The 27,993-nt window shown below is 54.9% G+C and overlaps 7 protein-coding genes across 7 annotated transcripts; 3 read left to right on the forward strand and 4 right to left on the reverse strand.

The window, feature by feature from the left end:
- Window positions 1–2,291: 2,291 nt before the first annotated feature.
- B0T15DRAFT_395242 (P-loop containing nucleoside triphosphate hydrolase protein) lies at window positions 2,292–4,483 on the reverse strand (the record flags this gene model as incomplete). Its single annotated transcript, XM_062864769.1, has 2 exons — window positions 2,292–2,558; window positions 2,642–4,483. The coding sequence occupies 2 exons, from the start codon at window positions 4,481–4,483 to the stop codon at window positions 2,292–2,294; spliced, it is 2,109 nt and encodes a 702-aa protein (XP_062722472.1).
- Window positions 4,484–5,727: 1,244 nt separating this feature from the next.
- Window positions 5,728–8,922, forward strand: B0T15DRAFT_150076 (vacuolar protein sorting-associated protein 35). The gene is made up of 4 exons (XM_062861983.1): window positions 5,728–6,056; window positions 6,135–8,349; window positions 8,409–8,555; window positions 8,633–8,922. Exons 1-4 carry the CDS (start codon window positions 5,920–5,922, stop codon window positions 8,795–8,797), a joined length of 2,664 nt encoding a protein of 887 aa, XP_062722473.1. The 5' UTR covers window positions 5,728–5,919; the 3' UTR covers window positions 8,798–8,922.
- A 542-nt stretch (window positions 8,923–9,464) lies between these two features.
- B0T15DRAFT_150082 (uncharacterized protein) lies at window positions 9,465–12,490 on the reverse strand. The gene is made up of 2 exons (XM_062861984.1): window positions 9,837–12,490; window positions 9,465–9,744 (listed from the first exon to the last, which is right to left on the reverse strand). The coding sequence occupies exons 1-2, from the start codon at window positions 12,390–12,392 to the stop codon at window positions 9,550–9,552; spliced, it is 2,751 nt and encodes a 916-aa protein (XP_062722474.1). The 5' UTR covers window positions 12,393–12,490; the 3' UTR covers window positions 9,465–9,549.
- A 307-nt stretch (window positions 12,491–12,797) lies between these two features.
- Window positions 12,798–19,591, reverse strand: B0T15DRAFT_413123 (uncharacterized protein). The gene is made up of 12 exons (XM_062865417.1): window positions 18,377–19,591; window positions 16,945–17,944; window positions 16,447–16,870; window positions 16,202–16,370; window positions 16,063–16,130; window positions 15,334–15,961; window positions 15,001–15,198; window positions 14,780–14,954; window positions 14,570–14,722; window positions 13,936–14,502; window positions 13,735–13,845; window positions 12,798–13,669 (listed from the first exon to the last, which is right to left on the reverse strand). The coding sequence occupies exons 1-12, from the start codon at window positions 19,291–19,293 to the stop codon at window positions 13,283–13,285; spliced, it is 4,797 nt and encodes a 1,598-aa protein (XP_062722475.1). The 5' UTR covers window positions 19,294–19,591; the 3' UTR covers window positions 12,798–13,282.
- Window positions 19,592–20,184: 593 nt separating this feature from the next.
- On the reverse strand, window positions 20,185–22,382 carry B0T15DRAFT_150226 (uncharacterized protein). Its single transcript, XM_062861985.1, has 3 exons — window positions 21,668–22,382; window positions 21,534–21,608; window positions 20,185–21,443 (listed from the first exon to the last, which is right to left on the reverse strand). Exons 1-3 carry the CDS (start codon window positions 22,278–22,280, stop codon window positions 20,332–20,334), a joined length of 1,800 nt encoding a protein of 599 aa, XP_062722476.1. The 5' UTR covers window positions 22,281–22,382; the 3' UTR covers window positions 20,185–20,331.
- A 1,362-nt stretch (window positions 22,383–23,744) lies between these two features.
- On the forward strand, window positions 23,745–26,130 carry B0T15DRAFT_483979 (uncharacterized protein; the record flags this gene model as incomplete). The annotated part of the gene is made up of 7 exons (XM_062866198.1): window positions 23,745–23,815; window positions 24,415–24,640; window positions 24,702–24,829; window positions 24,893–24,992; window positions 25,067–25,202; window positions 25,259–25,467; window positions 25,546–26,130. 7 exons carry the CDS (start codon window positions 23,745–23,747, stop codon window positions 26,128–26,130), a joined length of 1,455 nt encoding a protein of 484 aa, XP_062722477.1.
- Window positions 26,131–27,230: 1,100 nt separating this feature from the next.
- On the forward strand, window positions 27,231–27,987 carry B0T15DRAFT_492230 (P-loop containing nucleoside triphosphate hydrolase protein; the record flags this gene model as incomplete). Its single annotated transcript, XM_062866847.1, has 4 exons — window positions 27,231–27,240; window positions 27,303–27,519; window positions 27,587–27,884; window positions 27,940–27,987. 4 exons carry the CDS (start codon window positions 27,231–27,233, stop codon window positions 27,985–27,987), a joined length of 573 nt encoding a protein of 190 aa, XP_062722478.1.
- Between the last annotated feature and the right edge of the window lie 6 nt (window positions 27,988–27,993).

Consider the following 27,993-nt stretch of genomic DNA (forward strand, 5'->3'; position numbering starts at 1 on the left):
TCCGACCACTACCCGCCTGCGTTTCCTCCTTTATCTGCACCTCAACCTCTCTCTGACCCTCTAGATCCTGTGCATCCTGTATAGAAAGCGATCCTCCTTGCCGCAGCTGCTGTTTTTTGGCTCTCCGGCGTTTATTTAGCGCCTTATTTGCAGCTCGGAGGCTCTGGTTCTCTGCCTGCAATAATGCCAACTGATGTATGACCTTAGATGTCCCTTTTGCAAATATATCAACCGCCCTCAAAATCTCGGTTGGAGAGCTATTTTGATGCCGGGCAATTCGATTCTTAATAAGGGTGGACTGCGAGGAGGCTTCTATTGGGTTATTTGGGGTCTTGGAAACCCAGGTGTGGGCATTGCCAGGCCACGAGTTCGAGGGCGTTGGCGTATTTAGACGGATATCGAGCTGCGAGATCACTCTCTCGGGATTAAAAGGAGCAAGTCTAGCATCTCGAAAACCTCCTTGAATGTTTTCAGGGGTTAGGGCGGCTTGGAAAGCAGTATAGTACGCGGGAAAGAAGTCCTCCTTGGTAATATAAGTTATACTTGCCTGTATTAACCCCTCGATTTGCTTGCCATATGCTATCTTAAGCGGGCTAAAACACCTAATATCGAGCGGCTGGAGGATGTAAGACAAGTGGGGAGGCATATAGAGCGTAATAATGTTATTCTCACAGTAGAGTTCGAAGTTGGTCGAGTGGTGGCTGTTGTGGCCGTCGAGGACAAGGAGGTGATAAACCCTAACTATTCGAGCTTTGGTATACCTATCGAAATACTGGATCTATTCTAGGCCTCTCTTGTTGGTTATCTAACCGTTTTTGGAAGTTGCAATGACCTAGTCCTTAGACAATGGGCTGTTTTTATACTAAGAGGAGAGGTAATACTTGCCCTTGACGATAATAAACGGTGGGATCGCCTAGCCAGTAGTATTGACGCCCTGGATTACTATTGCCCACTTGCGATTGCCAGGCTGTTTTGACTTTGCCCTCCCACGCTATTCGGAGCTTGTAATAACTATTGTAGTCGAGATGACACCCATCTGAAACCCGGTCTTGTCAAAGTTATAGATATCCCCCTCCTAGATGCCGTACTTTGCGATTATATTCCGTACAAGCGCAAACTAACTGCAAATGATCTCTAGATCTTTGTATCGGGCCCTCTAGTAGTCGTATTTCCGATTGAAACATATAGTGAGCTCTAGGTGGCGTTTGACGAAGGTTGAAGCCTAACGTATTCTAACGCGTCCTATATCGTGTTCGGCAAGCAGTCGATTAGCTATATCTTCTATACTAGACAAACAGGGAGGAAATCCTTTGGCGTCTAGGTCGAGGATATATTGAACAATGACAGATTCCTCTAAATTGGTCAATTTCCGAGAGTTGGCTTGAATGTCGCGTCGTGGCTGCTGACCGCGTCGACGGCGGCTTAGCTTCATTGGGTCCATAGAAAAGATCCGAGCTGTAGCTCTAAGACTTAATTTGGGATCATTCTCAAGAGCCTGGAGGGCCAAGATAATTTGGCTTTCGTCATTTTTCTGAGGCATGTTAGGTTATAGAGGAAGTGGGTGTAGAAGTGAAATATCGCATTGGTGTGGTTTAGTGTAACTTTCGCATGTATGTAACTTTCGCTATACACCTACGTTATACATAATACATGTATACCCGGTAACTATACGTCGTTAACTCGCAGCTCCCATATCTTACCGCCATCAGCCAAAGGTCGCCGGGGGATGAAGAGACCGACGGTTAGAATTGAACAGAACAGACCCGAAGAGAATGCCTGTCAACTCGTTTCTATGATCCCCGCGGTTGTAACTTGTCGTCGTATAACTGTAACCGCGAAGCTGGACAGGCTGATGGCGAGCGACGCCTCAGCAATGTACGATGTACTAAACTAAGACACCTAGTCCTCGCGGTGGGTGAACTGGAAAGCCCCCCCCCCAAGCTCCTCGAGATCATCCACCGAGCTCACGTAGCTAGAGTCGATTCCACGGGCGGCTAGGGCCCTCGCACTGACCCAGCAATCAATCTGATCGATTGCAGTTACCTGCGGCGCTGGGTTAGAAGTGTTAGGTACATCCGTCTTTTCGAGCACCGAATCGGCATCAAATCCCTCAGGGGGTCGCAATGCATCGAAGAAATCAAATAAACTGCGAGAAGCGGTTCTCTTTGTCCTCGCCCAGAAGCTACTGATGAAAGGGAAACAACACGCGGCCCGCAGGTAGCCCAAGTTAGTCCGAGAACGTCTCAGGAAGCCTCAGGGAACAAAGGCACCGCTGAGCTGTCCACCACAGTTCACATCTCCTTGCTACCATTCACCACCTGACTGCCATGCACCTTCAGCCGCTTCAAATCAGCCAACGCATTCTCCAACACTGCGAGTTTCTCGGTGGCCTGCGCCCTTTCCGCCGCCGACTCGTTGCTCTCCCCCGCGATGTGCTTCACCTCCTCGTCCGAGAGGTCGCACACAATCTCCGGGGAGAGAATGGATGGGAGCTTCTGCACGAGGCAGCGCTCGATGGCGAGCGTGCTTATGGAGTCGACGAGTGTTTTCAGTGCGACCTATTTCAATTCCAAAATGCCATGTAAGTGTCTGTCAGGGACGGGGGCAATTGTTGGGGAGGGGGAGAGGGCAGGTTCCTGACCTTGTAATATGCTTCCATCATGTCGATTGCCATGGAGCACGAGTACGTGTCCATGTCTGGTTCCAGCTCCGTCATGAGTGAGTCTAGTAGCTTAGGGAATTCGACACAGAGTACTTCTTTGGGGAGCGTGCTGAAACCCAGATAAGCTAGCATCTGCTGCTCTACTCGTTTACGCAAGCGCTGGGCCTGCGCTTTCTGGACGTTGTCGGTCAGATAGTGGTTGTACGTGATCGGATGACCTGACACGTGGGGCTCGAGAACCTCGTCGGCCTTGCCGCTGAGTTCTTTTTTGAACTCCTCCAATGTCGGGTTCAGAATCTGGCTCAGGAGTCCTTCAGCGGTCTCCCCGTCGGCTACATAACGGACGATTGAGTCGGTTGTCTTGGAGGCCGCTGCGAAAACCCGCTCTAGAAGGCTTTGAACCATGCTCTTCCACGGCTTGCATTGCTTTCTGAAGAGGTCCGTGACAATGAGGGGGTTGTACGTGCCAGGAAGCTCTCGACCCCGGGTCTCTCGCATCAGCTGTTTCACCTCGTCTATGTACTCAGATCGGGAGATAGAAGGCGGCTCATCGTCAGAGTCCTCGTGTTCACCGTCAAAGTCATCAACAATGGCTCTGGCGTGGCCTTTCTTCCGCATTTCCTCGGCGAACTCCGTCAGAGTGTTTTGAATAACCGCGCGAAGGCACCTGTCCTTGGAGTCATTGAAGAACGCATGGGTGTAGATACCGTCGATGGCCGCCTTGGCCAAATTCGAGAACTCGGTGCTCACTCTGAGAAGGTAGCGGCGCTGCTCCGCGATTGTCGATCTCTCGGCGCCCAAGCGGACCAGAGTGTTCTTACAGTCGTTGAGACCCTCAGTCACGTCCTCAAGGACGCTGGGCAGCTGTTTGAGAATCTGGTCGCGCAAGACGTGGCTCAGGCGAATCCTGAGCGCGGCGACACCGAGCTGCGAGGGCTTAAGCGACTTCCAGACACCCCTGGAAAAGAAGGCGGCTTCGGCGGCATCTCGGGCAGCAGTCGAGGCGTCGCGCTCTGCATAGGTTCGGTTCCGCAGAACATGCCAGCCAAGACGAAATTGGACGTCCTTGTTCTGCGCCAACTCGATGTAGAAGCGCTCGCTATCGGAACCCTCGTCCAGCGTGTCGGGCTTTGTGATGAGGCCCAGGGTGCGGGCTCCCTCAGGATCCTGAGCCCTGGCATGGCGGGTCACCTGTTGGAGTGCGAAGTCGCTCTTTGCGGACACTACGGCAAGGATAATGGTGCGTGGATTCTGCATGTATGACAGCACGAGCGCCTCCACAAGGGCTGCATCTTCCTCGGACTGGTCCTTGTTGCCGGCCAGAAAGAGACCGGGAAGGTCGACCAAAGTCAGATGGGGCTGTGCGGGACCGGAAAGCTCGACGCGGAGGATGTCGGTGCTGAAGACCTTGTTGTCGCTGTTCAAGCCCATGATGTCCTTGGCTTTCTCAACAATTTTGCCCAAGTCCAGCTCCTCCACGGCACCGGCGTGCTTGTGGCCGAACCCCTCAAGCTTAGCCTTTTCTTTATCGGATCGTCCAGCTCCGGGGATGATGCTGATGTCAATGCCGGTCGTCGATGTCCGCCGGAGGATCAACTCGGTCGCAAAGCGAGTGCACAGGTTGTCTTTAGCGGGAAAAGACATGCCAGAGATGGCCTCGAGCGCCGAACTCTTGCCCGATGACTGATCGCCACAGACGATAATCTGGGGCAGGTCGACGTATCGACCAAGACCTTGAGACCGCAACCCGTCGATAACATCGAGCAGGTCGCGGTGGTCCTTGGACTGCAAAGCAGCCGGTTCACCGTTCAGCTGACCCATGATTTTGATGGTTGTTGCGTGGTGCCGTGGATTCAAGTCGTGGTCGGTGACTCGAATTGATTGACTGCTGAACTGCTTGCTTAAGTTGCCCGCAAAAGATGAGTTGCGGGCAAAAGAAAAATTGTGAGCAAAAGAAGAGTTGTGAGTAAAAGAAAAGTTGTTCGCAAAAGAAGAGGAAAGGAAAAGGAGTCGGCAGAGTTTCGTGGGCACGTTGGCGAATGGATCTGAAGTTTTCCCTCCGAAAATACTTTACACTTCAAAAACGACCTGTTCAACTAGTAACAGCCGTACCCATCTTTGAGACGTGAACCTGGTCAAAGCAGCTCATACGAACAAACGGTACAGTCGACTCTGAGTCAATGAACACGGGACGCTCGGCCACGGAAAGGGTAGGTAAGGTACTTTGTAAACGACCAACATCTAGCGGCCTATTTGGCGGTATGCGCGAGTTGACATCAAGGAAATCACTCGTACACAACAGCTTTCAAACAACGATCTTACTTAACCGCGGTGGAAGTGACAGTCCCAGGCAATGGGTGAATGGCATGGCTGATACGAGGACATTCGGACTTTCAGAGCCATGATTAGGGATGGTGGCGAACTTTGTCCTCGATCTCCCGCACGAGCTGCTTCACATGAAATCACATTCTCCTGGTCCTTGAATCGGTCGAGAAGCAAACGAGACTGCGGGCATTGAGTGGCTGGAAACGAAGATGTCGGCATCGGAAGAATACGGGCAGCTACGTAACTGACGCAGAAACAAGTGCAACTGACCGTACTAACGACCAAGATCGGCATGTTTTGAGCGGTCTGCCAGGTCGCGTATCGATGTCTACTGTCATGAAGCCGCGGGCGGAAGCATGGATCAACAACGTCACTAGGCAAACAAAATCAAACTCCGCAGTCCCTGGTGGTTGGGCACACTGTGATTGAGACCGGCTGCTACCTGCATTTTTCCAGCCTTTTGAAAGTTTTCAAATATGTTTGCATAGGCGACCACCCGTTCCCCGAGCTCAACGCAACACAAAAACATTACTTTCAAAGTTCGGAGCCGCATATGACGTGGAATGTTGGCTGCACGTTTCCACGGGTTGTCGTCGGGACAGAATCGCTGAAAGAAGTTTGGTGCGGTTGAGCTCTTAGCCTCTCACGTGTCACACGCATTACGTAATCATTTTCTCTGCGGGTCTTGGCCAGGTCCCCGGTCCCCTGCTGCAGCGCTGCGGAGCTCCAGTCGTGCGTGCCGCAGCTGGCATCGTCATCCCATTGAAGCGGCAGCGCGCAGGACACTCTGTTGCTTGATCACGGCCGACAGCTTTCTGCCCAGGACTCCCGGGTTTTGATACCGCCAACTTGCATTGTCCAGTACCCCAGCGACAACGCTGCAGACGAAGATACCTAATAACAAGGACAGCAAGAACAACGCCGCCGCCGACATGTCCACAACCCCCGCGCCGCCCGAGGACCAGGCGCGCCTGCTCGAGGATGCACTCATTGCCGTGCGCCAGCAGACGGTGCTGATGCGCAAGTGCCTGGATACTCCGGGGAAGCTGATGGATGCCCTCAAATGCTGGTGGGTTCAATCTAGGCTCCCTTAGCGCTTTGCCTGGTGTCGCTGTTCACAACCGTGAGGCTGACCCGACGTCTGCAGCTCTACGCTTGTCTCTGAATTGCGGACCAGCAGCCTGGGTCCCAAGCAGTATTACGAGTTATACATGGCCGTCTTCGATGCGCTCCGTTATCTCTCTGTCCATCTTCGCGAGAACCATCCCGTCAACCACCTCGCCGACTTGTACGAACTGGTCCAATATGCCGGCAACATCATTCCCCGCCTGTATCTCATGATCACTGTTGGCACGGCCTACATGTCAATTGAGGGTGCACCCGTGAAGGAGCTGATGAAGGACATGATGGACATGAGCCGGGGCGTGCAGCACCCGATTCGCGGGCTCTTCTTGCGCTACTACCTCTCGGGCCAAGCACGAGACTACCTCCCTACCGGCGACTCTGACGGCCCCGAAGGCAACCTGCAAGATTCGATCAATTTCATACTCACCAACTTCGTCGAGATGAACAAGCTCTGGGTCCGCCTGCAGCACCAGGGCCATTCGAGGGAGCGGGAGCAGAGGACACAGGAAAGGAAGGAGCTGCAGTTGCTGGTAGGGAGCAACATTGTCAGGTTGAGCCAGCTGGTGGACTTGCCCGCGTACAAAAACGGTATCTTGGCCCCTTTATTGGAACAGGTTGTGCAATGCCGCGACGTCCTCGCCCAGGAGTATCTTCTCGAGGTGATTACCCAGGTGTTCCCGGATGAATTCCACCTCCACACCCTCGATCAGTTCCTCGGCGCTGTATCGAGGTTAAACCCTCACGTCAATGTCAAGGCCATCGTCATTGGGCTCATGGACCGACTCTCCGGATATGCTGAGCGGGAATCGCAGAACGAGCCAGAGGAGGACAGGGCGAAGATGGAGGAAGAGGCCCTGGCAAACCTCCTTGAGAAGATCAGGTTGGGCGCGCCAAGTACTGCTGCAGACCCAAGCGCCTACCCAGAACCGGCCGAAGCCCCGCAAAACGGAGACCACCCCGAAGCCGACGCGGCCCCGGCAGCGGAGACCTCGAATAAAGATCCTGAGCCGGCACCGTCAATAGCAGACACCGAGGCGACGGCCGTGAATGGAGAGGAGGCGCAACCAGCCAAGAAGCGCAGAGGGATCCCCGAAAATGTGCCGTTGTACGAGATCTTCTTCGGGCAAGTCAAGAATCTGGTGCAGGCACAGCATCTCCCAATTCAGGATACCATCGCCCTCTGTGTATCGCTGATCAACCTGGCGCTCAACATCTACCCGGAGCGACTGGACTATGTCGACCAGGTGTTGGAGTACGCCCACAGCAAGGTCAAGGAGCATGCAAACAGCGCAGATCTCCATTCGCAACCAGCACAACAGAGTCTTCTGGCACTGCTCCAAAGTCCGCTCAGGAGATACCTGTCAATCTTCACGGCCTTGTCTCTTCCGACCTACGTTCCCCTTTTCCAGTCCCAGATATACCCCACGCGGAGAGCTGTTGCTGGAGAGGTTGCGAGGACGCTGTTAAAGAACCAGACGCTCATATCCACCCCGGCACACCTCGAGAATGTTCTCGAGATCCTCAAGGTTCTCATCAAGGAGGGATCGCAGTCACCTGCCGGCTATCCCGGCGTTGTGCAGCCGCGCGCCCGCGCCCTCGAGACCGATGAGACAATGGAGGAGCAAGGGTGGCTGGCTCGCCTGGTACACCTGATCCACTCAGACAACAACGATACCCAATTCCGCCTGCTGCAGATGACTGGGAAGGCGTATGCCGAAGGCAATGAGCGGATTCGGACCACCACACCACCGCTCATCACCGCCGGTTTGAAGCTCGCCCGCCGCTTCAAGGCGCGTGAACACTACGACGATAATTGGTCATCACAGTCGTCCGCGCTCTTCAAATTCCTCCATTCTGCCATTTCGACCTTGTACACCCGCGTCAATGGCTCAGGGGCTGCCGAACTGTCTCTTCGCCTGTTCTGCGCCTGCGGCCAGGTTGCTGACAGGACCGGCTTCGAGGAGGTTGCCTACGAATACTTTGCCCAGGCGTTTACCGTGTACGAGGAGGCGGTCAGCGACTCCAAGGCGCAGTTCCAGGCTGTTTGCGTCATTGCCAGCGCGTTACACCGGACGCGGAACTTTGGCAAGGAGAACTACGATACCCTCATCACAAAATGCGCACAGCACGCCAGTAAACTGCTTCGCAAGCCTGATCAATGCAGAGCTGTCTACCTGGCGAGTCATTTGTGGTGGGCAACGCCCATTGCCGCTAACGGGGAGACCGAAGAGACCGAGGTACGTATCTTTCAACTCTTGGATCTGACTGTAGTATGATACTGATGCGTCACAAATAGCTCTACCGCGACGGAAAGCGAGTTCTGGAATGCCTCCAACGGGCCCTTCGTGTGGCAGATTCATGCATGGAGACGGCTACATCCATCGAGCTCTTTGTCGAGATTCTCGACCGATATGTGTATTACTTTGACCAGAAGAACGAATCGGTAAGTAGATCCACTTGATTGATTTAGTACCACTATCCTGTTCCCCGACCTTGTTGCTAAGCCTTCACCTCGGATAGGTCACGACCAAGTATCTCAACGGTCTCATCGAGCTGATCCACTCCAACCTGGCCGGCAATCAACAAGATTCCGCGTCTGTCGAGGCCAGTAGGAAGCACTTCATGCAGACGCTTGACATGATTCGGAGTAAGGAGTATGAGGGCATTGTGCTTACACCGAAGTGAGCGGTGGGCCAGCCGACAGGAACCAGAACATGCTAGACTCGGGACCCCGAAACCCGGTAGTGGCTTGAGAGGGCCAGACTCGAAGACAAAACCTCACCAACACGCCATTGCGCCCCATCACGGAGAGTTTTCCCGCATGTACATTTACTGTACTCACCTTTATGTATCCCCTGCTTGCTTATACCGGCATTCCGGTGTGGCACACCCCGGCACATTAATATGATGATATCAGCCACGGAACATGTGTACCCTACCCATTGATGAACCACCCAGGAGAGTGCCAACCTGTGTCCTCCCAAGGGTAAGACTCCCACACACTTCGGAGACTCTGATATATTCCGCTGTGAGCAAGCGTGCCAGTGGGTGTCCAAACAAGGTACCTCAGGTATAAGTATGCCTCAGACTGCGCTGTCTCGCACACAGTTACTGTACAGGAACAGGACAAGCACACAGAGAGATGAAGCCACCCACGATAATCACATATTAGCCAGTGACGACGACAAGGCTTTCCCACCATCCAAGAGACAAAGAAGGAAATTGCAGTGAGCGAGGAACATAGGAATGCAAATTTCGAATGACCCATTTTACGCCGATGCGATGCAAAAGAACAGGGAAATGTGACAAGATGGCTAATTAAGAGCCCTCAGATATTCACCGCGTCGTCCTTCTTTATACAATCCGTGATGGACAAGGTAATGGTAGAAAGAAACACGAAGACAGAAATGAAAGAATGTAAGTGCAGAAAGTTGGTGTCATTTCACCAGGTTAGCGGCCGCCTGCCTGAGGATGCTTGCAACTTCATCTACCGTCTGCTGAGCCAGGGTCCAGTTGCCGGACATCACAGTGTCCCGGATCGAGGGGAAATAGGCGTTGGTATCGTCGGTGTCGTCATCGGACCAGAGCTGCGGGCCGAAGATGACATGTTTAAACTGCGTGCGGTTGGGGATCTAATAGCATAGCGCGCGACCAAAGTCAGTAAGTCAGTACACATTATTGTGCCTCTGGCGAGTTAGGTGGAAGACAAGAAAGGCTAACGTACCCCGGCACTGTCTAACAGGTCGCTTTCGAAGGTCGCCATGCGCGCGTTATACTCGCATCTCCGTCTCCCCAGCCCCGCCGGCTCCCACCCGCTGGCGGCAAGCACGCTGTTCTCCCAGCTTTGCTCCCACCTGGAGAACTCGCGGATCAACTTGACCACCTCGTCGACCGCACTCTTGAGGGAGTCGAGCGAGAAAGGTTTGTCCCCGGCGGCCTTGTCCGCGCCTCTGGTTTTGGTCCAGGACTCGAGGTCCTTGACCCAGCGAGACAGGTTGTCGGCATAGGCGGGCATGTCAAACGGCATGATGGGGCGGTCGGCAAGTTCCAGGATCAGCAGGCCAAGGACTTGGCCGAGGAGGTTGTGGTAAACATAACCTGGATCGCCAAAGTGCTCCATCCACTCGAAATTGTCGTAGCTCGAATATAACGGCGTCTCCTTACCGTCGAAGTACAGGTCGAGCGACGAGGTGCCGACGATGTCCTGGAAGGCGACGTAGTCCGAACCGGCACCGAGCCCTTCCAAGTCGGCGGTTCGGCGGTCCCAGCGTTCGCGCAATGTCTTGTTAAAGTGCGGATCAGAGACCCGGTTCAGAACCTGGAGGAGCAGCTTGCGGAAGACAGGCGACCCGGCGGCATGGAAGGTGTCGCCTGTCACAGCCCTGTCGAGGTTGATGTAGGCGAGCGCGTCTTTGCGCAGTTCGTCCTCGTACTGCTCGACGTACTCGGTCGACCCTATGAGGTTGTACGCCTCGCCATCCCACGACGCAAACTCGATGGTGCGCAGGGGCCGCCATCCGCGCGAGACCAAGGCACCAAAGACCCGGATGATTTCGAGCATGACCGCTGTTCCCGAGTGAGGATCTGCAGCCCCGAAAGCCCAGGAGTCGCGGTGGTTGCCAATTATGACCTTCTTCTCCCCTTGTTCGATGCCATAGATCCTGCCGTACACGTTCCAAATCGGCTGCTTCAGAACTTCATCCTGCTCGTTCCTCAAGCGCACGATGGGCGAGGAGCCGTTGCCAGTCCACCACTCATCGACCTCGGGAACTCCGCCTTGCCACCCCTCCGGAACCTGCTGCCCGAAGCCCTTCAGGTGCTGGAGCAGGACCTGGGCGTCGCGCCAGGCCAGCGGAAGACTCGGGATCTTGACAAGGCCTTTCGTCTGGTCAAGCGTCATGCGCGGCAGATGCTCCTTGCTGCCCCAGCCAGGCGTCAGAACATCGCCAACCACCCAGCGCATCAAGCTCACAGTCCCCCTCCGTACGGCGTCGGCCGGCATAAACGGCCCATCAGGTCCTATGGGAGCTTGCCGGAACGCGTCATTCGCGGGGTCGCTGTAGATGATGCAGCCCGCGAATCCTGCCATCTCGGCAGCCTTGACCTTCATCGCCGGGTCGCCTTGCGATTCGTGGTGCCTCACCAAGGCAATCGCTCCACGAATATCCAAGTCTTTGAGCCTATCAAAGTCGTCTCTCGAGCCGTGGTTGGCGTACACCAACGGACCCTTGACGTCGCCCGACTTTGAATGGCCATGAAACACATAGGTCTGATGCCCTGCCGTCTTGGCCCCTACTTCCTCCTCTTCTAACTTGGCCGACCAGATGGCCTTGCCGTCCTGCCCCAGGATCTCCACCGCCCTCCCTCCAGCCTTCGGATAGTTCAGATAGACATGGTACACGTCCCGCGTGACATCTTCCAACCCGTACTCCCTGAACAACATCTCGGTATCCTCCATCAGCGCGTAGTCACCCTCGGTCCCCGCAAGATGGGCGTAACTGGTGAAGTGCTTCAGGTGATCCCGTATCCTCCTCGGATCCACACTGCTCTGGACGTTTATCCGCACGCTCTCGGGGTCAAACATCTGACTCCCCATCCTCCGCGCCATGTTCGTGAACAGGTCGCTCGCGAATAGCGCGTAGAGAAGCCCCAGGACGAGGATAGCAACCAGCATCCGCGCCACCAGCAGGAGGAGCGCGGCGCTCCCGAACTTGGGGAGCGAACTCGGCCGCGCGAACCACGGCTCGGCCGCCTGACCCTCCGCCGCCGGTGCCGTTGCCGTGCCCCGAGTGTCGCCCGCATTCCCGCCGTCTGCTCTTCGTCGCAGGCTTGGTAATCGCCACCTCCACCTCCAGCGCCACTGCGGTAGCGACAGCGACAGCCCGATGCGCTTCCCCCACGAGGAACCCCGGTTCTGCGAGTTCAGGTCGGAGTCGTCGATCTCCAGCTCCTGCATCTCTCTGCGCACTTGCTCCGCCTCGCGCTCGTCGCCCGAGTCGGATTCCGAATCTGAGCTGAACAGACTACTCTCGTCGTCGGTCTCGACGGTGGGCGGCCGGTAGCCACGGGGTCGCCGGCCTCGCGCGGCATTCGGGGTGGCGGACTCGAAAGCATGTCGGGAGCTTGTTAGCAGCGATTGGCCCTCTCCTGCCTCTGCTTGGGAGTTATCGACAGGGGATCGCGCAGACTCGCGGTGCCAGGCGCTGCCCCCGGCAACGGCTTCATCGTACGTCGGTATTGGCGGCACGGGATCGTACCGCTGGTCTTCGTTTGGCGCCATGGTGCGTGGTATTGTGTCGTTCGGTGCGTGCTTGTAGTTCGTTTGAATGGTTACGGCATTCAGAGCGCCGGATGATTTTCAGGGTATTGTATTGTACCTATCCGATTGGGATTAGAAAGAGGAATGGATTTGGTTGGGATTGTCAAGTCAAAAGAGCGTATCCGTAAGGGATTGAATAAGAGGAAAGAGGCGTCTCTTAGCGAACGGCAGAAGGAAGTAAAGTAATGCTATTCATCGGGCCAGCTGCTCTGCGAGTAGACATGGATGCATCATGGAACTGCGCTGGGTTCTGGTTTGGTGTAATGAAGTTGAAATTGGCATGTCTGAAGCACGACTGGATCCGGTTAACCCCCCTGTTTGCAACTTCTCTTGGCGTCGTGCCGAAGTCCCCAACAAGTGGAGCCACTCAGCTTAGTCACACTTCTGAACCTAATGTCATGGGACTCACCAGTCCTGGTCTTCGACTCTTCTGCCTCCTGAGGTGGTCTGCGATTTGAGCCTTCCATTCACCGAATGGACTTAGGTATGTAAGGTACTGGCGCGAGTCTGTACCTCATAGGCCATTCTTTGCACAGGAGCTGGCGATAATTCCCTCTGTTCCTCGGCATCTCGGCTCAACCAACTGCTGAGAGAAATACTAGTAATTCCCGCCGACGACTCCGAAGAAACCAAGTATAATACGCGGGTACACTCATATCCGGGCTCTCTACTGTGTGCTCAATTTGTAGGCTTGAATACACTTACAGCAAGGCTCCTGTTACTTTGTTGTCACATCCAACCTAATTCCTAAGAGCTAGAAGAACCAAAACCAAACCCACTGCGAACAAACGACTGTGGCGGCCTGGCCGACTTCTAACCCGGCCCTTAGGAGGACATAGATATGCTGTCGCTCAGCTCGCCGCTCCTCGCCGTTGTAGGTGTCTCATGAACCACGTTAGGCGCCCGCGGACCTTCGCCTTCGTCCTAGATAACGCGTCCCTCAAAACGGCCATCTTTTGGCTCAGCAAGAAGATGACGATCATCCACTCCGACGGCTCCATCTGCCCCTTTTCGGACCGCTGGAATGTCTTGAATCTGTCCCCCAGCATCCTCCATTCCGGCCGTGGATCCTGCTCCATCTGTTCAATCAGTCTGCGGCGCTTTGGGCCATACGTCTTCCGCAGGCCGCGGGCAAGGTTGTTCAAATTCATCGTGATGAGGTATGTCGCCACAGCGACAATGGCCGTGACAATTACGAGGTCGACTCTGCTGTAGGACTCATTGATGCTCCAGATGGCCTCATAGCGGGGTAAGAGGTCAGTGAGAGTGAAGGAAGAGGAAGTTCAGACGAGCAAAAACTTACCACACAAAGGCCGAGAGGGAGGAAGAAAATGCTGACGAAGGTCAGGAGCTTGACATTCTCGCCTAGCTTCGTCGAGGCTCGGCTTTCCATGACGGCGCTGGCATTGAAAAGCTGCGATCATTAGGGACAGTTTCTAGGGGAATCAATCGTGTTCTTCTTAATGCAATCGCATATAAGGTGCACAAGGATGGACCAACTTACGCCGTCCCTCAAGACCGTGATCCGTGCCAGTTTGTCCTGGAGCTTTTGGCGCACCTGCTTCAGCTCCTTGCAGGCGTTTTCCGCCTTCTCCTCGGCCTTTACAAGCACTTCCTGAGACATCCTGTACCAGTACTCCTCCCGGCCGCTTAAAGGGCTCCTGTATGGCTCTACGGCCGAGCGTCGGTACTGTTCCCACTGCTGTATTGTCTCATCCAGCAAGCCTATTGCCTCGTGAAGGAAGTTGATAGCCCAGAAGTAGCGCTTTGACATGGAGAAAGCGTCGTCGTCGAACAGGATGTCTTGAAGGCGCTCTTGCACCCGCAAGACATGGCTGCTGTCCGCCAGCGCCTCCACCCAACTCGCAACACCTAGCCAGCAATTGACCACTCTGGCCAGTGCATCGGCCACGTAATGGGTTGACTGCGCCCTGAGTGTAGGGGCCTCGCATACGGTGTAGACGTTCTGGTTATCCCAGGAGTACGCGGGCGTGAGGCACACGATGGTCCAATGGATAGGGTCGTCCTGGTCCATGAGCACATCCTCCACTGTTCGAGGGACATTAAACATCTTGAAAGGGCGACAAATGTTAGCTTAACCTGTCCATTGCAAGATAAAAGTCTCACACAAACCGTACCGTGAAGCAAGCTTTCCTCATCTTGACACCGGGCCAGTCGAAGAAGCGGAACGTATTGAAGGTATCCTTGGTGTTACTGTAGTGGAACAGCTGGAAAAAGGCAATGTGGAATTGTACGTGCGATATGGATGCGGGATTCCGGTAGGTAAACTCCTGTAATCTTGATCTTAGACGGCGTAAACTTGCACCAACGACGGCAGCAGGACGTACCAGAGTTGGGGTTATTGCCCAGACATGCCACTCGAGTGCCTGGAAACAATACTCGAAGGAACGGCGTGACTCTCCAAACGCGCCAAACTCAAACCACGCCGAATTGAAAAAGGGGTCGCGCATGCGTAATATGGCGTACATGGCGTCATCAAGGGCTTCGAGTCCCTGGATGAGCCTGTCCACTGTCAGTACTAGCAGTCACAAGGGGAAAGGCGACCTACACTAGTCTCCGCCAGGGTTTACCGCACCTCGCCTCGCGATGCTCGTCCGAGTCAATAAGGTGTCGTAACCCACACGTGAACTTCTCGTCTTGGCCTCGCTGTTGTAGCGGCGCCTGAGCAGCGTTACTCGTTCTGCGTCCCCGTCGCGGCTCATATACACAGCCCTCTGTTGGAGCCCACAATCCTCTCGGCCATCCCCTGTCCAATAGTTATCAGCCATCTCATTCCCAACCAGGACTCATAGCGCGATTCACTGGCAGGAGTTAAAGCATTGTCTCAGGGGCACGATTACTCCACAAGACAGCCCCCGTAAACAGCGCGGATTTGACGTACCAGTCAACAACCTTCAACCGGCCCTCTTCCTGCAACGCGTTTGTCAGTCTTGCAACGAATTTGATTATTGGCTTTCCCTGGTCCGGTGTCCTGGAAGAGTAGAAGGATTTGGAGAACCTGAGCGGGAGCCGTCCATCATCGGGGATACAGCAGGCGTCGCCGAAGGCGTCTAGCAGGGACTCGGTAATCTCGGGAGCCACGTTGACCACTGCAGAAGCGGCATTGTCACATGCCGATGTTTCGGTAACGAAGTCCCACTCATTCGGCCGTCCGGTCCTTGCGCTGTATGCCTCGAGAATGTCGTCCAGAGTCAAGCTGCGATCTTGTGCATTCGCTCGGCCAACCGCGCCAGAGAATATCTCCCTGACATCACGGCCTGATAGCCCTAGGTTTTCCGCATTGCGTTTGATCCAACGCACAATTTCTTCCCTTGTCTCGGTGGAGATTGAGCCATGTTGCTCAACTCGGTCAAGTTCGGTAATAAAGATGGTTTCCTTGACGCCTTTAGGGGATGGAAGAGTTATCTCAACCTGGCGGATATATGGCACCAACGCACGATCGAGTGTTGTAACGTCCCTGGACTGGAAGACGATGACTCCATCAAAGCGTTTGAGCTTGTGTGTGAGGGCTACCAAGTGTGAGCGAGATCACTGCTGACTGCTTCTGGTCGCTGAGGAGAGAGAAAAGGAGGTTGTGGGTGGAAGTCTGAAGGGGGTTATGTCAACGCACCTGCTAGCAAAGCATTTCCTGTCATATCGTCCGGCTTTCTCGGCTGCAATAGATACTTTGCTTTGGCACTTTTCTGGCGTTAGCAATCCGGCATTGTCGGCAACCGAAGATTACCGGTTGGTTAGTAGTATATTCCTACAACACAAGAATTGCTCCCCAGTGGCAGCTCAGTTCCGAATAATACGACAAGTTCTCGCTGAACAGTCTAGGTTCCAACCCTAAATCAGCAGGGCGGAGAAGAAGAATCGGACGACGGCAATGAGCCGCTAGCAATTCCGTCAAGAGGCCCTTGCCAACACCGCGAGCTCCTTTTGACCATGTGAGGTTAGCGAATACTCCCGATCCAGCAGCTGTGTAAGTGATGGTAGTCATTGAGCCCCCTACCGTGAAAGTGAAAAAACAGTCCGCGTCCATAATCGTGGACGAATCCGTCACCGCTTTTCTCCTTCTTATCCATAAACTTCTTGCGCTCAGCAAAGTACCGAACAAAGTCGTTCTTGATAGATGCTTTTAAAGACCTGTCAAGTTGAAGAACATCGAGCTCTGTATCCAGGGACCTATCTGCGTATCCCAGTTCGCCGGGCTGAAGGTCGTCGATGGCCAGCGTGGCCCATCTCTTACTCCCCAATAGGTATCCGCCCACTCTTGTCGGCGACAGTAAGAGATATCGGATGTTTCTCGAGAGATTCTCGAAGCTCATCGAAGTGGTGCAAGTCGTACAATAGCAGCAGAACGTGGAGCCCGGAATTGATCCATCCTTGTTATTCGCGAGGAAGGCTTCAGGGTCGAGAACAACTTGTTCGCCGGCCTAGTATTTGGTTTTAGCCATACTATTTCAGACATGATAGATAGCATATATGCTCAAGTGTTGGGTGCCATTACCGGCTTTCGATATGCCGTCCCCTGCGACGAGGGTGACTTCCACTTGCACAGAGGGAAGTCACCAACTTCGACTTTCGACAAGGCCTTCAGTATATCGAGGGCTGCTCTCTTCCTACAAACCAGCCTCTCAAGCACCTCGATGGATTTGTCCGGATCTGATCCGACGATAGGATGGTAGAGCAGACCATCGACCGGTCTTGCTCCACCGTAACTGTCGATGGAAAAGCGAACACACGTCCTGGAGAAGGCCGCGCCGTCCCATCTGAAATGCCAACCTTCTATCACGCAGGCTTCCGACGCCGACGCCGCGACCGTGTGGCAAGATGAGACCTCGATAATCTGTTCTCGCCCAGCATCCCCGGACTCAATAAGCAATGTCCCGGGGGCAAAGATACCGGGTAGTTCGTCAAACAGGACCCAACCCCGTGCGGCGTCCACGCCCCAAATGTTGGCGGATTCCGCGGAATGGGCATCACAGCAAGCCAACAGGCCCGCAATGGCCTGGGTCAGCTGGGGAGTGAGCATCTGGTTTGAATACAGTGCCCGAAGCTCGCTGTCCAGTCGCCCAGTGCGTTCGATGAACCTGAGAATGTTCCGGTAGGGCAGAAGCTGTGCAAGTGGAAACCTGAACGCTTTGTGCTCTAGATGGCCGCGTTCCTCAGTCTGGTGGCGGTTGAGGCATGGACTAGGTATTCGCAAGAGCAGCGATAAGAGCTCGCCCTCCTCCACAATGATTTCCTGGAGCTGTGTAGATCCGTCAGGGTTCACCTGGTGCTTAGTGACAAAGCCAGTATGCGTATGCTTGATGATCTCTGTTGTTTTAGGAGTACGCTGGACACCATTTGGCTGTCCGACCGGTGTGGCGATGCTGCTGCTGCTCCGGGAGGGGAGAGCGTTCCATGAGTCCTCGAGCGCTTGAAGGCGCTGGTCTAGCGTTGAGAGCGTGGTGTCAATTCTGTTGAGCACTTGGATGAGCTTGGAAGATGTCGCTTCACTGGGACTGTCCATCGCGGCAACATTTGACTGCGTGAGTGGTGTTCTTCAGGTTTGATTTTCGAAGTTCTGGGTGAAGCCCCCAGATAAATTATAAGGCTCCCATTCTGTCGAATGTGCCCGACGCCCAGGCAACCAAGATCCCCGCAGCTGAATATGCAAGGTAGTCCAGCCGCCAATCATCGAAAGGAATGGGAGCCAGGCTCTGACAGAGGAGAGTGGTCTGCTTGACAAACTGAAGGTTAGAAATGAAGTCCAAACGGGGGGAGCAGCTTGAGAGAGAGAACAAGGTAGGTTGATATAAATGGGTCCATCGCTCAGAGCTTGCAGCAGTGACAGCAATCCTAGGCTTTGCTCAGGCATAATATACCTCTAATAGTGAACAAGAGTAAGGTATCCCGCCAACCCTCATCCCCTTCCTTAAACATCCGGCCAGAACTGCTTCTCGGCCTCCAAAAGCGATTTCCACTTCCCCTCCACTCGTCCCAGAATCTCCGCCTTGGCCGTGTCTTTCTCGGCCCCTTCCTTCTGTGCCAACACCTCCGCAACAGCGGCATCGATCAACCCCCCCAGCTTGTCCACGAACCGTGCAAACTCGGGACTGCTCCAGTTGGGGATGAACTCCTTGCGCAGCGCACCCCCGTCGGCATCCTCGGGATGGCTCGAAGAGGACTGCCCGCGGTTATGGGCCTTTTCGCGCGCCCAGGACCATGCGTCCAGGTAGCAGCGCTCGGTGGCCCAGAATATCAGGGCGCCTTCGAGCCAGGGCAGGACTGCTGGCGGGCTGGGGCCTGCTGTGGTCGTGAGGAAGGACTGGACTAGGGAGAGGCCCGGGAGCTTGCTCTCGTTGACAGGGGATGATGCGTTGGGGGCTCCGACTGAGGCAAAGATGGTTTCCATCATTGCTAGACCGGGCGGTTTTCCATCCTTGCTTTCAGTGGTAGTAGTCCCAGAAGATCTTTGGGACGAAGCCGCGGTCTGAGAAGCGGGAGGTAATGGAATGGCAATGTCAATTCCCAGGTCGTAACGATCTGCGACGTCGATGAAAAAGCGCTCTTCCTTGCGGATGGCAACCAGCGCTTCAATGAGCCAGTCGGCGAGTTGGGTCTCAAATGCTTCTTGCGATCTGAAAACCTGCTGCGGGAGGTCGATGGAGGCGAGCAGTTTACCTGCCGCTCGTATGTAGGAGTGGATATACAACCTGTCGCTGGCCAGCCAGCGGCTGAGGATGTTTTTGGGCAGACGTCCTTCGGCGCCAGCGAGCAGGAAGGGGTGCTGCGTCGCCGACTTGTAGAGGTCTTGATGCGTTGCGAGAAGATGCTCGGTCAGCGACCAGGTCTCTCGTGTAGACGCCATGACGTAATTGCGGTTTCCCCTTCCAAGGGCGTTTGCTAAAGTACCCCTCAGGGCTAACGCGTTTTGGCTAGAATGGTGCGATTCGAAAGGCGAGAAAAGCTGAACCGTAATAATCGTCAACACCAGGTAGGCCAGTCTGTTACTAGGAGAGCCTGAGCATTACTACCGGAGAGTCGCTAGCGTGGGTGGTGACTGGTGAGCCGTCATCGGACTCCCGCATGGTCTCCACTCAGCGCCGATAAGGTGTCGGATCACTCCGCGAATTGGTAGGGCATACGCGTTTGGTTGGCTAAGAAGCATGATTGAGTTGGGAAACGGTATAATAAAAAACCACGTGGGTACGAGGCCTACCGTTTTTAGCACGTGACCCAGGCTCTGCTGAGTCAGCAACTTGCCCTAAAAAGAAAGTGAACTAGCAGGTCCAAAAACACGTTTTCGCCCTCCCAGTAATAACGACAGCTTCTGGTCTTCGTTGTTTCTCAGAAGGTGCAGTCTCTTGTCCTTGTAGTTACTGGTTCTGGACCCTTCTGAGCAGACACAGAACTCTTTTATGGGCAAAAGCCAGGTTAGCAAAGGAACACTGTACTCCCTCCAGGCTGACGACTCCACATTTAGGGCTGACGGCAAGAGACCTGCAACCACCCAGCTTCCATGTTCCGACCGCAACAAGTACCTACTACTACTACTACTAGTAATTATACAAGACGAATGATACAAGATGGGAATATTGAACACCCAGCGCATCTTTGATGTCCACCGACATGCGTAGATATACTGTACCTTATACCGCTAGATCACCCGAGTCGGCATGTGTAAGGGTATCCGGGGTTTCGTCCTTAACCAACTGCGCTCGGATCAGAAGGCCGAGGGGGTATGGCAGCGGCGGAAGAAGCAGCAATAAACCTCCAAGCACGACTGCCGCAACACCAGGTATCCAATCACCAGACGAAGGTCAATCCAAACAGCCACCCCACCCACCCAACCGGTGAAAGTCCGCCGGATATACTACGGTATACCAAAAGACGTAAACCAAATCAATCAATCATCCCTACCTGAACCAGCGCTTGCCCGCACGCTCTCAGCAAACTCCCCAACCAAGTCCCTATAGTCCTCCGGGCCATACGGCTCCGTCATCTCAGCCAGCCACCCGCCCTTCCGGTGCACCTTCAGCCCCAGATCGCCGACCAGCAGATCGATGTACGGCACGGCATCAAAGACAAAATCCGGGAACTGGGCGCCGTGGCCGGCCGGGTAGCGCCACTTGCCGAAGCGGGCGTGGAGGAGGGTCTCGCGTCTGATCTCTTGGACGCTCTTCGTGTTCTTCTGCGTTTCTGGGGAGCCGTTGTGGCTGAGCGGCGGGAGGACCGAGGCCGGGAGCTCGTCGGCGAAGAAGGCGTTGATCCAGATGGCCTGGGCGTGGGCGACTATCGCGGTGGAGAAGTTGAGGAGGATGCCGGCGAAGGCGATGTCGCGCGAACGGGTGAGGAAGCGCGCGGAGGGCGGCACCATGAAGCGGTACAGGGTCCAGGGGGTGAGCGGGGTGGACGGGTTGATGGCGTCGGTCGTGGTCAGCGACTTGGTGTCGAGCAGGTCGCGCATCTTCTTGTTCTGCACGGGCTGGTCTTTGAGGCGAGGGAAGCGCGACAAGATCTCCTCGTCGGCGTTCTTGACGGCCTCCGGGGTGAAGAAGTCGGTTTCGCTGGGCGCGTGGGGCAGGCCGAGCTCCTTGTCGATGCCCTCGGGAAGGAACTTGACGGGTGGTACGTGCTTCCAGCCGGTGACACAGCAGAACGCGTCTGTGGCAAGCTGTGTACCGTCGGAAAGATGCACCGTCCGGGCTGATAGGCCAGTGATGTCGGCGATGTGCACCTTGATGCTGCCGTTGCGCACCAGATCGAAGAAGTTGTTTGGGTAGTTGAGGATGGAGAAGGAAGATGCGGTGAACATGGGTTGGCTCCACGGCTTGAGCTTCTTGAGCTCCGGATGGGAGTCGTACTTGTTCAGTGTGATAACGTCACCGCCAAGGATGGACCAGAAGGTATTTGTGATGACACGCCCAATGGCTGAACCGTGGTAGAAGCGGCGGATGCCGGCATACCCGTCAGCATCCCCCCAGATGCACGGGCTGAACCACGTCAAGATGCGCGTGTCTATGTCACATGGTCAATACCAACGGAGCACGGGAGCCGGGGGCCGACTTGCGACCGTTGGTGAAGAGCGGGATGGATGGTCGGACTCACGGACAAGCTTCTCCAGCCACTTCTTCAACGGTGTGACGTATGGCGGGGCCATCCATGCCGGGCCATGGCCGCTCTCTGCAGGGAGCACCAGTGAGCTTTGTGCGACATGGACACATGTTGCGAATCCGACGTACCTCGAATCACCCAGTTGACCTTGATGCCTCTGGTAGCGTACGCGTACGCGACATCCCAGCCCGACTTTGTCCCGCCAAACACCGTCACGGACTTGGCCGAGTCCAGGGTGTCTGCGTACTTGACAAAGTCTCGGCTATGGAAAAGGGGCACCCCGAATTCTTCCTGGCCTTCGATGTGCGGTAAGAAAGGCTCCGAGGTGAGACCGGTCGCCACAACGAGTTTGCGCGCAAAGATCGCCTGCTCCTTGTCGCCATTCCGAACGCTCAACATCCAGCTCGCGTCGGCGCCGCCTAGGTGCTCGGCTGTGAGAATCGCGCAATGGCAGCGGATCTTGTCGAGGATGCCAAACTTCTCGGCGTACTTGGTGAGGTATGCGTACATCACCTCGCCGGACATGTGCTCGCCGGGCTTGACGCCGAAGGTGTCGCTGTCCATAGGGAAGTCGGGATACTCAAAGGTGCCCAGCATGTTGTTGGTCCTGAGTCCCGGATACAGCCGTTCCTTCGCCCAGACGCCCCCCAGAGTTGAGCCGGCGTCCAGAATGGCCAAGGTCTTGTCCGGATTCAGCTGATGGAACGTCTTTGCGACAGCAAGGCCGAAGAAGCCTGCCATGGATCGGGTTAGCGATGAGATCTCACCATGCTGGAAGAGTGACTACCCGCCTGCTCCAATAACGACGAGGTCGAGAGTCTCCATTGTGACCAGCGAGAGACAGCCGTCATTCAGTGCTGGAAAACCTCCGTGTCTTGCTCATGGCGCGTCCGCAAAGTGCCGCCAGAGAAATAACGCTGCGGCCTCACTGTGAACTTGTGCGCAATGAACCAACAAGACGGGGTCCCAGCGGGAAAAGCAACCCCCAAGCTCAAGGGTCGTGTGCCCTGTCTTCACCGTCCATGGTCTATGCATCTGCAGGTGGTGCCGCGGGCAAACTTGACGTTACAGTACATGCTATTCCGTACATACATAAAATGCTGCCCTAGGCGGGGCTAATTCCTGTTTAAGTAATGATTCCGATTAAGCCGGCAGCCGATATTCGGTCCACGGTCCGGGCCATCGTCGTCGATCTCTTGTCAGACCCTTATTCCGCGGAGGGAACAGCATTCATCACATGAAGCTTCACCGTGCTAAGCTAATGTAGGTAAGTACGTACGGTAGTGTACTGTTGAAGGATCGCGGTTCCCGATTTTCGGGATTTGCCTTGCCTCGAGAGCCAGAGACGCCGTGCTGCTCAAATTCAATCTGCTCAGCACCATACGGACCGGAGTCACCGGACCATGTTTGCCAAATTCTGAAACTGTACCTACTAGTAGTTCTGCAGTTATCAACGTTATGTGGAGGTCCATTGGCTGCAAGGGTCAGGAGGGAGGGGAATCATCAAGTTCCTCGCAGCTTCGACCGTATTCATATCGATTGATGGCGCACTGTGCGACACAAGACCAAGTCTTGTCCCACCTCTGTTGCCTCAATTCGGCAGTAGATATCTCTCGAAGGAAAGACCTACATGGTACTATTAAAACCTGCCCTGTGCATGCACCTATGCTTGAAAGGTGGCAGGGGGTGGGGGTTTTAGTTCTCAGGCTTACTACACTCGGTAGTGCAGGCGGTGATTTTCCTCTGAGAACTCGGGCCCGGTAGTTGTTGGTTGGCAACAACGCAACTTGAAGAACACACGGCACCATAAGGTACGTTAGTAACAAACGGCCCAGGGTAGGGGTGCGGGTGGTGCTCAATTGTCTGCACCGCGCAATACTTCTACACCATGTCACCAAGCCGTTGGGGGGCTCCTTTGAATACCAGTGATATGTACAGTTCCACAGGGAGCCTTATGGATATCGATATCTATATCTGTGCCTACCACTGCGACTGTGCCAGATACGTCAATCCATGGTGCTTTGGTGGATAACGGTTAACAAGCTCGGTGCGCATAACTATATATATTATTCTAATGGTCCTGTCGGTGGTTTCTAATCGTTGTTCGAGGCAATCCAAGTAATAAGTACTTGGGTGGTCGTGAATTCGTCAAGCGCATGTGCTCGAGGTTCCCCTTATTCGCTTTTCGGTCTTTTGTTTTCTTCGATGCCCAACGAGCCCTGCGCCTCTTCCCTGCCGGTCAATCGAATTGTGCAGCGTCACAGCGCGGGCCTCGGGTACGTACACCATTGCATGTACTATGATACTATATGCATACCGTGAACCCGGATTCGGAAACAAATCCGACCTCATCCTCGGATGCTCGCTCCCGGTGGCATGTCGGATTGTCCCCCAGGGCCCCTCCCGGCACCCCCGAAGATTGGATGTCCAACTGCCCGTTCCCGCCAATGAAGCAGCAAAAAGTGACGCACGAATTCGGACCAACTTGCTTTGTGTGACGGAACCAGCCGATCCATGAAACCTCACTATCACACCCACGCGGCAGTTTCTACCTACCATGCCTTGCTTCAAGTAAAGGCATTAATAAGATGCAAACATCCAGAATGGACCGGATACCCTGCTGAGGTGGTGTTGTGTGTTTTCTTTTCCCAACTCTTCCCCTTTTCCAAGTCCGAGGCATCAAACAAGGCGCCGATCTCGAAGATGATGGCTTTGCCACTGTCATCCATTGACGAGCCCTTGGACTCTCCTTTTCGCCCCAAACATACCTATTCCTGAGGGATTCTCTTCTGGAGATATCAGGAAGGTAGTAGTGTGTTGTGTGGCGTTCACTTTTGTGCAACGACACCCATGATTCTTTACTCTCATTTAGCAGCTACTACTTAACGTTGTCCTCCGGGCCCGCCCAGTTCTCCATCAGGGCCCCGTACGAGACCCTCTCACACGATCCATATCCCACCATGTCGGACTCGTTTGTGACGGAGGCCTTTACGTTACTTGGGGTGGGCTTGTCCATAATCGGCCTCCGCTTGTACGTCAGGATATCCCAGGCTGGGCTGAAGCGTCTCCATGCGGACGACTACCTGATGGTCGTGGCGGCGGTACCGTCCCCCTTCTCCTCACTGACCGGCCGAGCCGCTGCTGATGTATGTACTTGTCTAGGTGACCTACTCCATAGAAACGTACCTTGCATACTCGGTCGGGACATTCTGGAAAGGACTCGCCAACAATGGCATGACGGATGAGCAGCGGCGGTTGCTAGATCCGCATAGCGAGGAGTATCGGTTGCGGTAAGACGGCGTTCTTCCGCCCAGGGCGGCTTCGGATTTCGAGGCTGATGAACGGGCGGAAAGGGTCAACGGTTCTAAGACACAAGTGGCGGGCTGGTCCACTTACACCTTTCTGCTATGGACCCTCAAAGCCGCCATGTGCACTCTTTATCTTCGGCTGACGGTATGACTTGCCATCCTCGGAGGCCCATCGTTGTATTGTACCAGCTCAAGATCGTGCTGACGCTCGGCTGGCAGGACGGACTCAACTACGAGAAGCGCATTTATGCAGGATTCGTCATCATCGTCGTCACATGGATCTCGGTACTACTATCCATCCTGCTCGGCTGCCGTCCCCTGGAGAAGAACTGGCAGATACACCCGGATCCAGGCAGTGAGGACTCCCTTAACTTCAACACATCCACAAGCCTGCCACTGACTGTAATGCAGACTTCTGCCAACCGGCCATCTCCAAGATCGACATCTTCGTCACTGTCGTCTTGAACGTGGTGACGGATCTCTATCTCATGAGCATCCCGATCCCCATGCTCTGGAACTCCTCGTTGAAACCCCTTAAGAAAGCCGGCCTCATATTGCTCTTCTCGGGCGGAATTTTCGTGACCGTGGCAGCCATCTTGCGCTGCATCCTCATCATCACAGTTAGTATCCCAACCCACATATGACCGAGGATTGTGTCGTCTTGCCCACAGGGTACTGACGTACATGTGTCGTGGTAGGACCCCGTCAACGGCGCCCAGCAGGCCGGATCCTGGGCGGTACGGGAGACGTTCGTTGCCGTCATCACATCCAACCTGCCGATGATCACGCCCCTCATCGCCCACTGGGCCCGTCCCATCATTGGAACTCTGCGATCGCTGACATCATCCAACAAGCTCTCCGGGCTCTCTAGAAGTAGCAGGTCTGGGAACAAACGGGGGGCCTTCGTCCTCGAAGACAAGAACCCGCGCCGCGGCATGGGACCGCGGAGCGTCAATCCGATCCCCGTCACCACGATCAACGGCAGCGATGAGCACATCAATCCGCCGCAGGCTGACGACGGGAGGGTGACCTCCTACGAGACGGACATCGAGCTGGGGCGGGTTGCTTCTCAGTCCAAGCATGGCGCAATCATCAAGAAGACCTCGGTTGAGGTCACCGAGTCGAGGGTCGGGGAGCCCGAAGAGGCGGGGACGGGGCAAGACATCGGCGATTACTACCTCGTCAGGCAGTCGAAGCAGGATGCGGAGCGACTTGCGGAGAGGGAAGCCGCTGGCGATGGAAGGACATCGAGCATGCAAAGGCCGTTTGATGTAAGGTTTTAGCAGGGTTATTGCGGGATGGGATGGTTTGGTATGGTCAACGCTTACTAATTGGCTTTCATTGGTTATGGCCTGGCTGTTTCACTTGGGGGGGGGAAGGGACAACAAAAGGGGCGCCTACGGTGGCATACATATAGAGCTTGCCGGTGATCTTTCTGGGATATTCCCATCTTCAACCTTTCTGTCTCTTTCGCTCGGGAAGGTCACCGCCTTTGGAAGTAGTATTGTAGTGAGTCACATGCGACAACAGATGGGATGAACTTACCCGACATACATTGATTTTCCTGGGCATGTCCTCTCTCCTATACTACCCAGGCAGCCTCGGTAAGTAGCAAAAAGACTCTTGAAGTACCAAAACCAGACGCCGTCTTCCCCCTGCCGCCGGGACCTCAACGTTAAATTGGCCATTTTCGAACACCCGACCGACAGCGGAGGGACGATGCGGCTGCTACGTCTGTCCGCGGTGCGGGTCCCGGATATTCAATGCTGCCCTCTTATCTGATGGCAAGACCATGAGGCCTGCGGTGGCATTCAGGGGCGGGCCTGGCGGGGGTCATTGATGAGGGGTTGGATTGGAAGGGGATCGGAGCGAAGCATATTTTTACGAAGTCTGCGGTTACCAAGTTGGAAGAGGGGTGGGGGTGTTAGTGACATGATGCCGCCTGCTCCTCGATCCGGGGAAGAAGGAGTGATCGACACGGCAGTGGGAAGGTTTGGGGTTGGTGCAGGGGGACTCTGCGTGGTGAATTAGAGTTTGAGGGTTAGGGCTTCACTTGTATTGTACCACACCGTGGCACTCTGCACCCCCTGTGTTTCGCCATGTAGCGTCCCGGCAGAATCTTCGTTTTGTTTACTTCGGAATGTTTATTTTCGCCTCAGTTAAAACCCGTCACATGTCTTCAGAGGCATAGACACGTCATTTGCATCGGAATGTCAGCAAGTCATGCCCCACTCCAGAACCATGTGGGTCTCGCCCCTCGCTTTATCATATTTATAGGCTTGGTCTAAGCATCAATCCAGGTAACCGCGTCCATCAACAGAGAATGCGCCATCCTTTCGTTCCTTCTCTTATCAACGTCTTTCGCTCGCGACTTCTTCACGCAATGGCTCCTGGTAAGAACTGGCACAACTGCTCCCATGAGAACCGCGCGGCAAAGCTAACCATTTCTGAGCAGTTCGCGATCCTCGTCCAATCGTTATTTCGGGCCCGTCCGGCGTCGGCAAGGGCACCCTCTACAACCGGCTGTTCGAGAGACATCCTGATACCTTCACCCTTTCGGTATCTCATACCACCCGCGGACCGCGTCCGGGCGAGCAAGACGGTGTGCATTACCACTTCGTAACAAAGGAGGCGTTCTTGGAATTGAAGGCGAGAGATGGTTTCGTCGAGAGGTGCACACCAGTTTCAGCTGCTTCTATTTGCGCCTTCGCATCCAGGCACGTGCTGACAACCCCACAGTGCGCAATTCGGAGACAATTACTACGGCACATCGAAAGCCACGATCGAGGAGCAGACCGCTAAAGGCAAGACGGTCGTTTTGGATATCGAGGTGGAAGGCGTGAAGCAGATCCGGGCCCTGGGCTTTCCAGCCAGATTCGTCTTCATTGCGCCGCCATCCGAGGAGGAGCTTGAGAGGCGGCTGCGGGGCCGTGGAACAGAGAATGAGTCCGCGATTCAAAAACGGCTGAACCAGGCGAAGGTGGAGTTGGAGTACGCCAAGGTGCCCGGCGTGCATGACAAGATCATTGTCAATGATGTGAGCTCTTAACCCCCTTAAGAAGAAGCGGGACTTGCGTGCTAACGTGGCTTAGGATTTGGAAAAGGCATACAAGGAGCTTGAGGAATTCGTTTTTGCTTAACCACCA

This window comes from Chaetomium strumarium, assembly GCF_033439665.1.
Source record: "Chaetomium strumarium strain CBS 333.67 chromosome Unknown B0T15scaffold_3, whole genome shotgun sequence".
NCBI lineage: Eukaryota > Fungi > Ascomycota > Sordariomycetes > Sordariales > Chaetomiaceae > Chaetomium > Chaetomium strumarium.

Coding starts and splice junctions, on each gene's coding strand:
- B0T15DRAFT_150076 (XM_062861983.1), top strand. CDS start 5,920: ATGTCCACAACCCCCGCGCCGCCCGAGGACCAGGCGCGCCTGCTCGAG. Junction 6,057..6,134: donor ATGGATGCCCTCAAATGCTG/GTGGGTTCAATC, acceptor CGACGTCTGCAG/CTCTACGCTTGTCTCTGAAT. Junction 8,350..8,408: donor GGGAGACCGAAGAGACCGAG/GTACGTATCTTT, acceptor CGTCACAAATAG/CTCTACCGCGACGGAAAGCG.
- B0T15DRAFT_150082 (XM_062861984.1), bottom strand. CDS start 12,392: ATGGCGCCAAACGAAGACCAGCGGTACGATCCCGTGCCGCCAATACCG. Junction 9,745..9,836: donor ACCTGTTAGACAGTGCCGGG/GTACGTTAGCCT, acceptor CTATGCTATTAG/ATCCCCAACCGCACGCAGTT.
- B0T15DRAFT_413123 (XM_062865417.1), bottom strand. CDS start 19,293: ATGGCGTCTACACGAGAGACCTGGTCGCTGACCGAGCATCTTCTCGCA. Junction 17,945..18,376: donor CTTTTGGAGGCCGAGAAGCA/GTTCTGGCCGGA, acceptor CGCGATGGACAG/TCCCAGTGAAGCGACATCTT. Junction 14,723..14,779: donor GGGCAATAACCCCAACTCTG/GTACGTCCTGCT, acceptor TCAAGATTACAG/GAGTTTACCTACCGGAATCC.
- B0T15DRAFT_150226 (XM_062861985.1), bottom strand. CDS start 22,280: ATGGCAGGCTTCTTCGGCCTTGCTGTCGCAAAGACGTTCCATCAGCTG. Junction 21,609..21,667: donor GGTCAACTGGGTGATTCGAG/GTACGTCGGATT, acceptor TGCTCCCTGCAG/AGAGCGGCCATGGCCCGGCA. Junction 21,444..21,533: donor GTGGCTGGAGAAGCTTGTCC/GTGAGTCCGACC, acceptor CATGTGACATAG/ACACGCGCATCTTGACGTGG.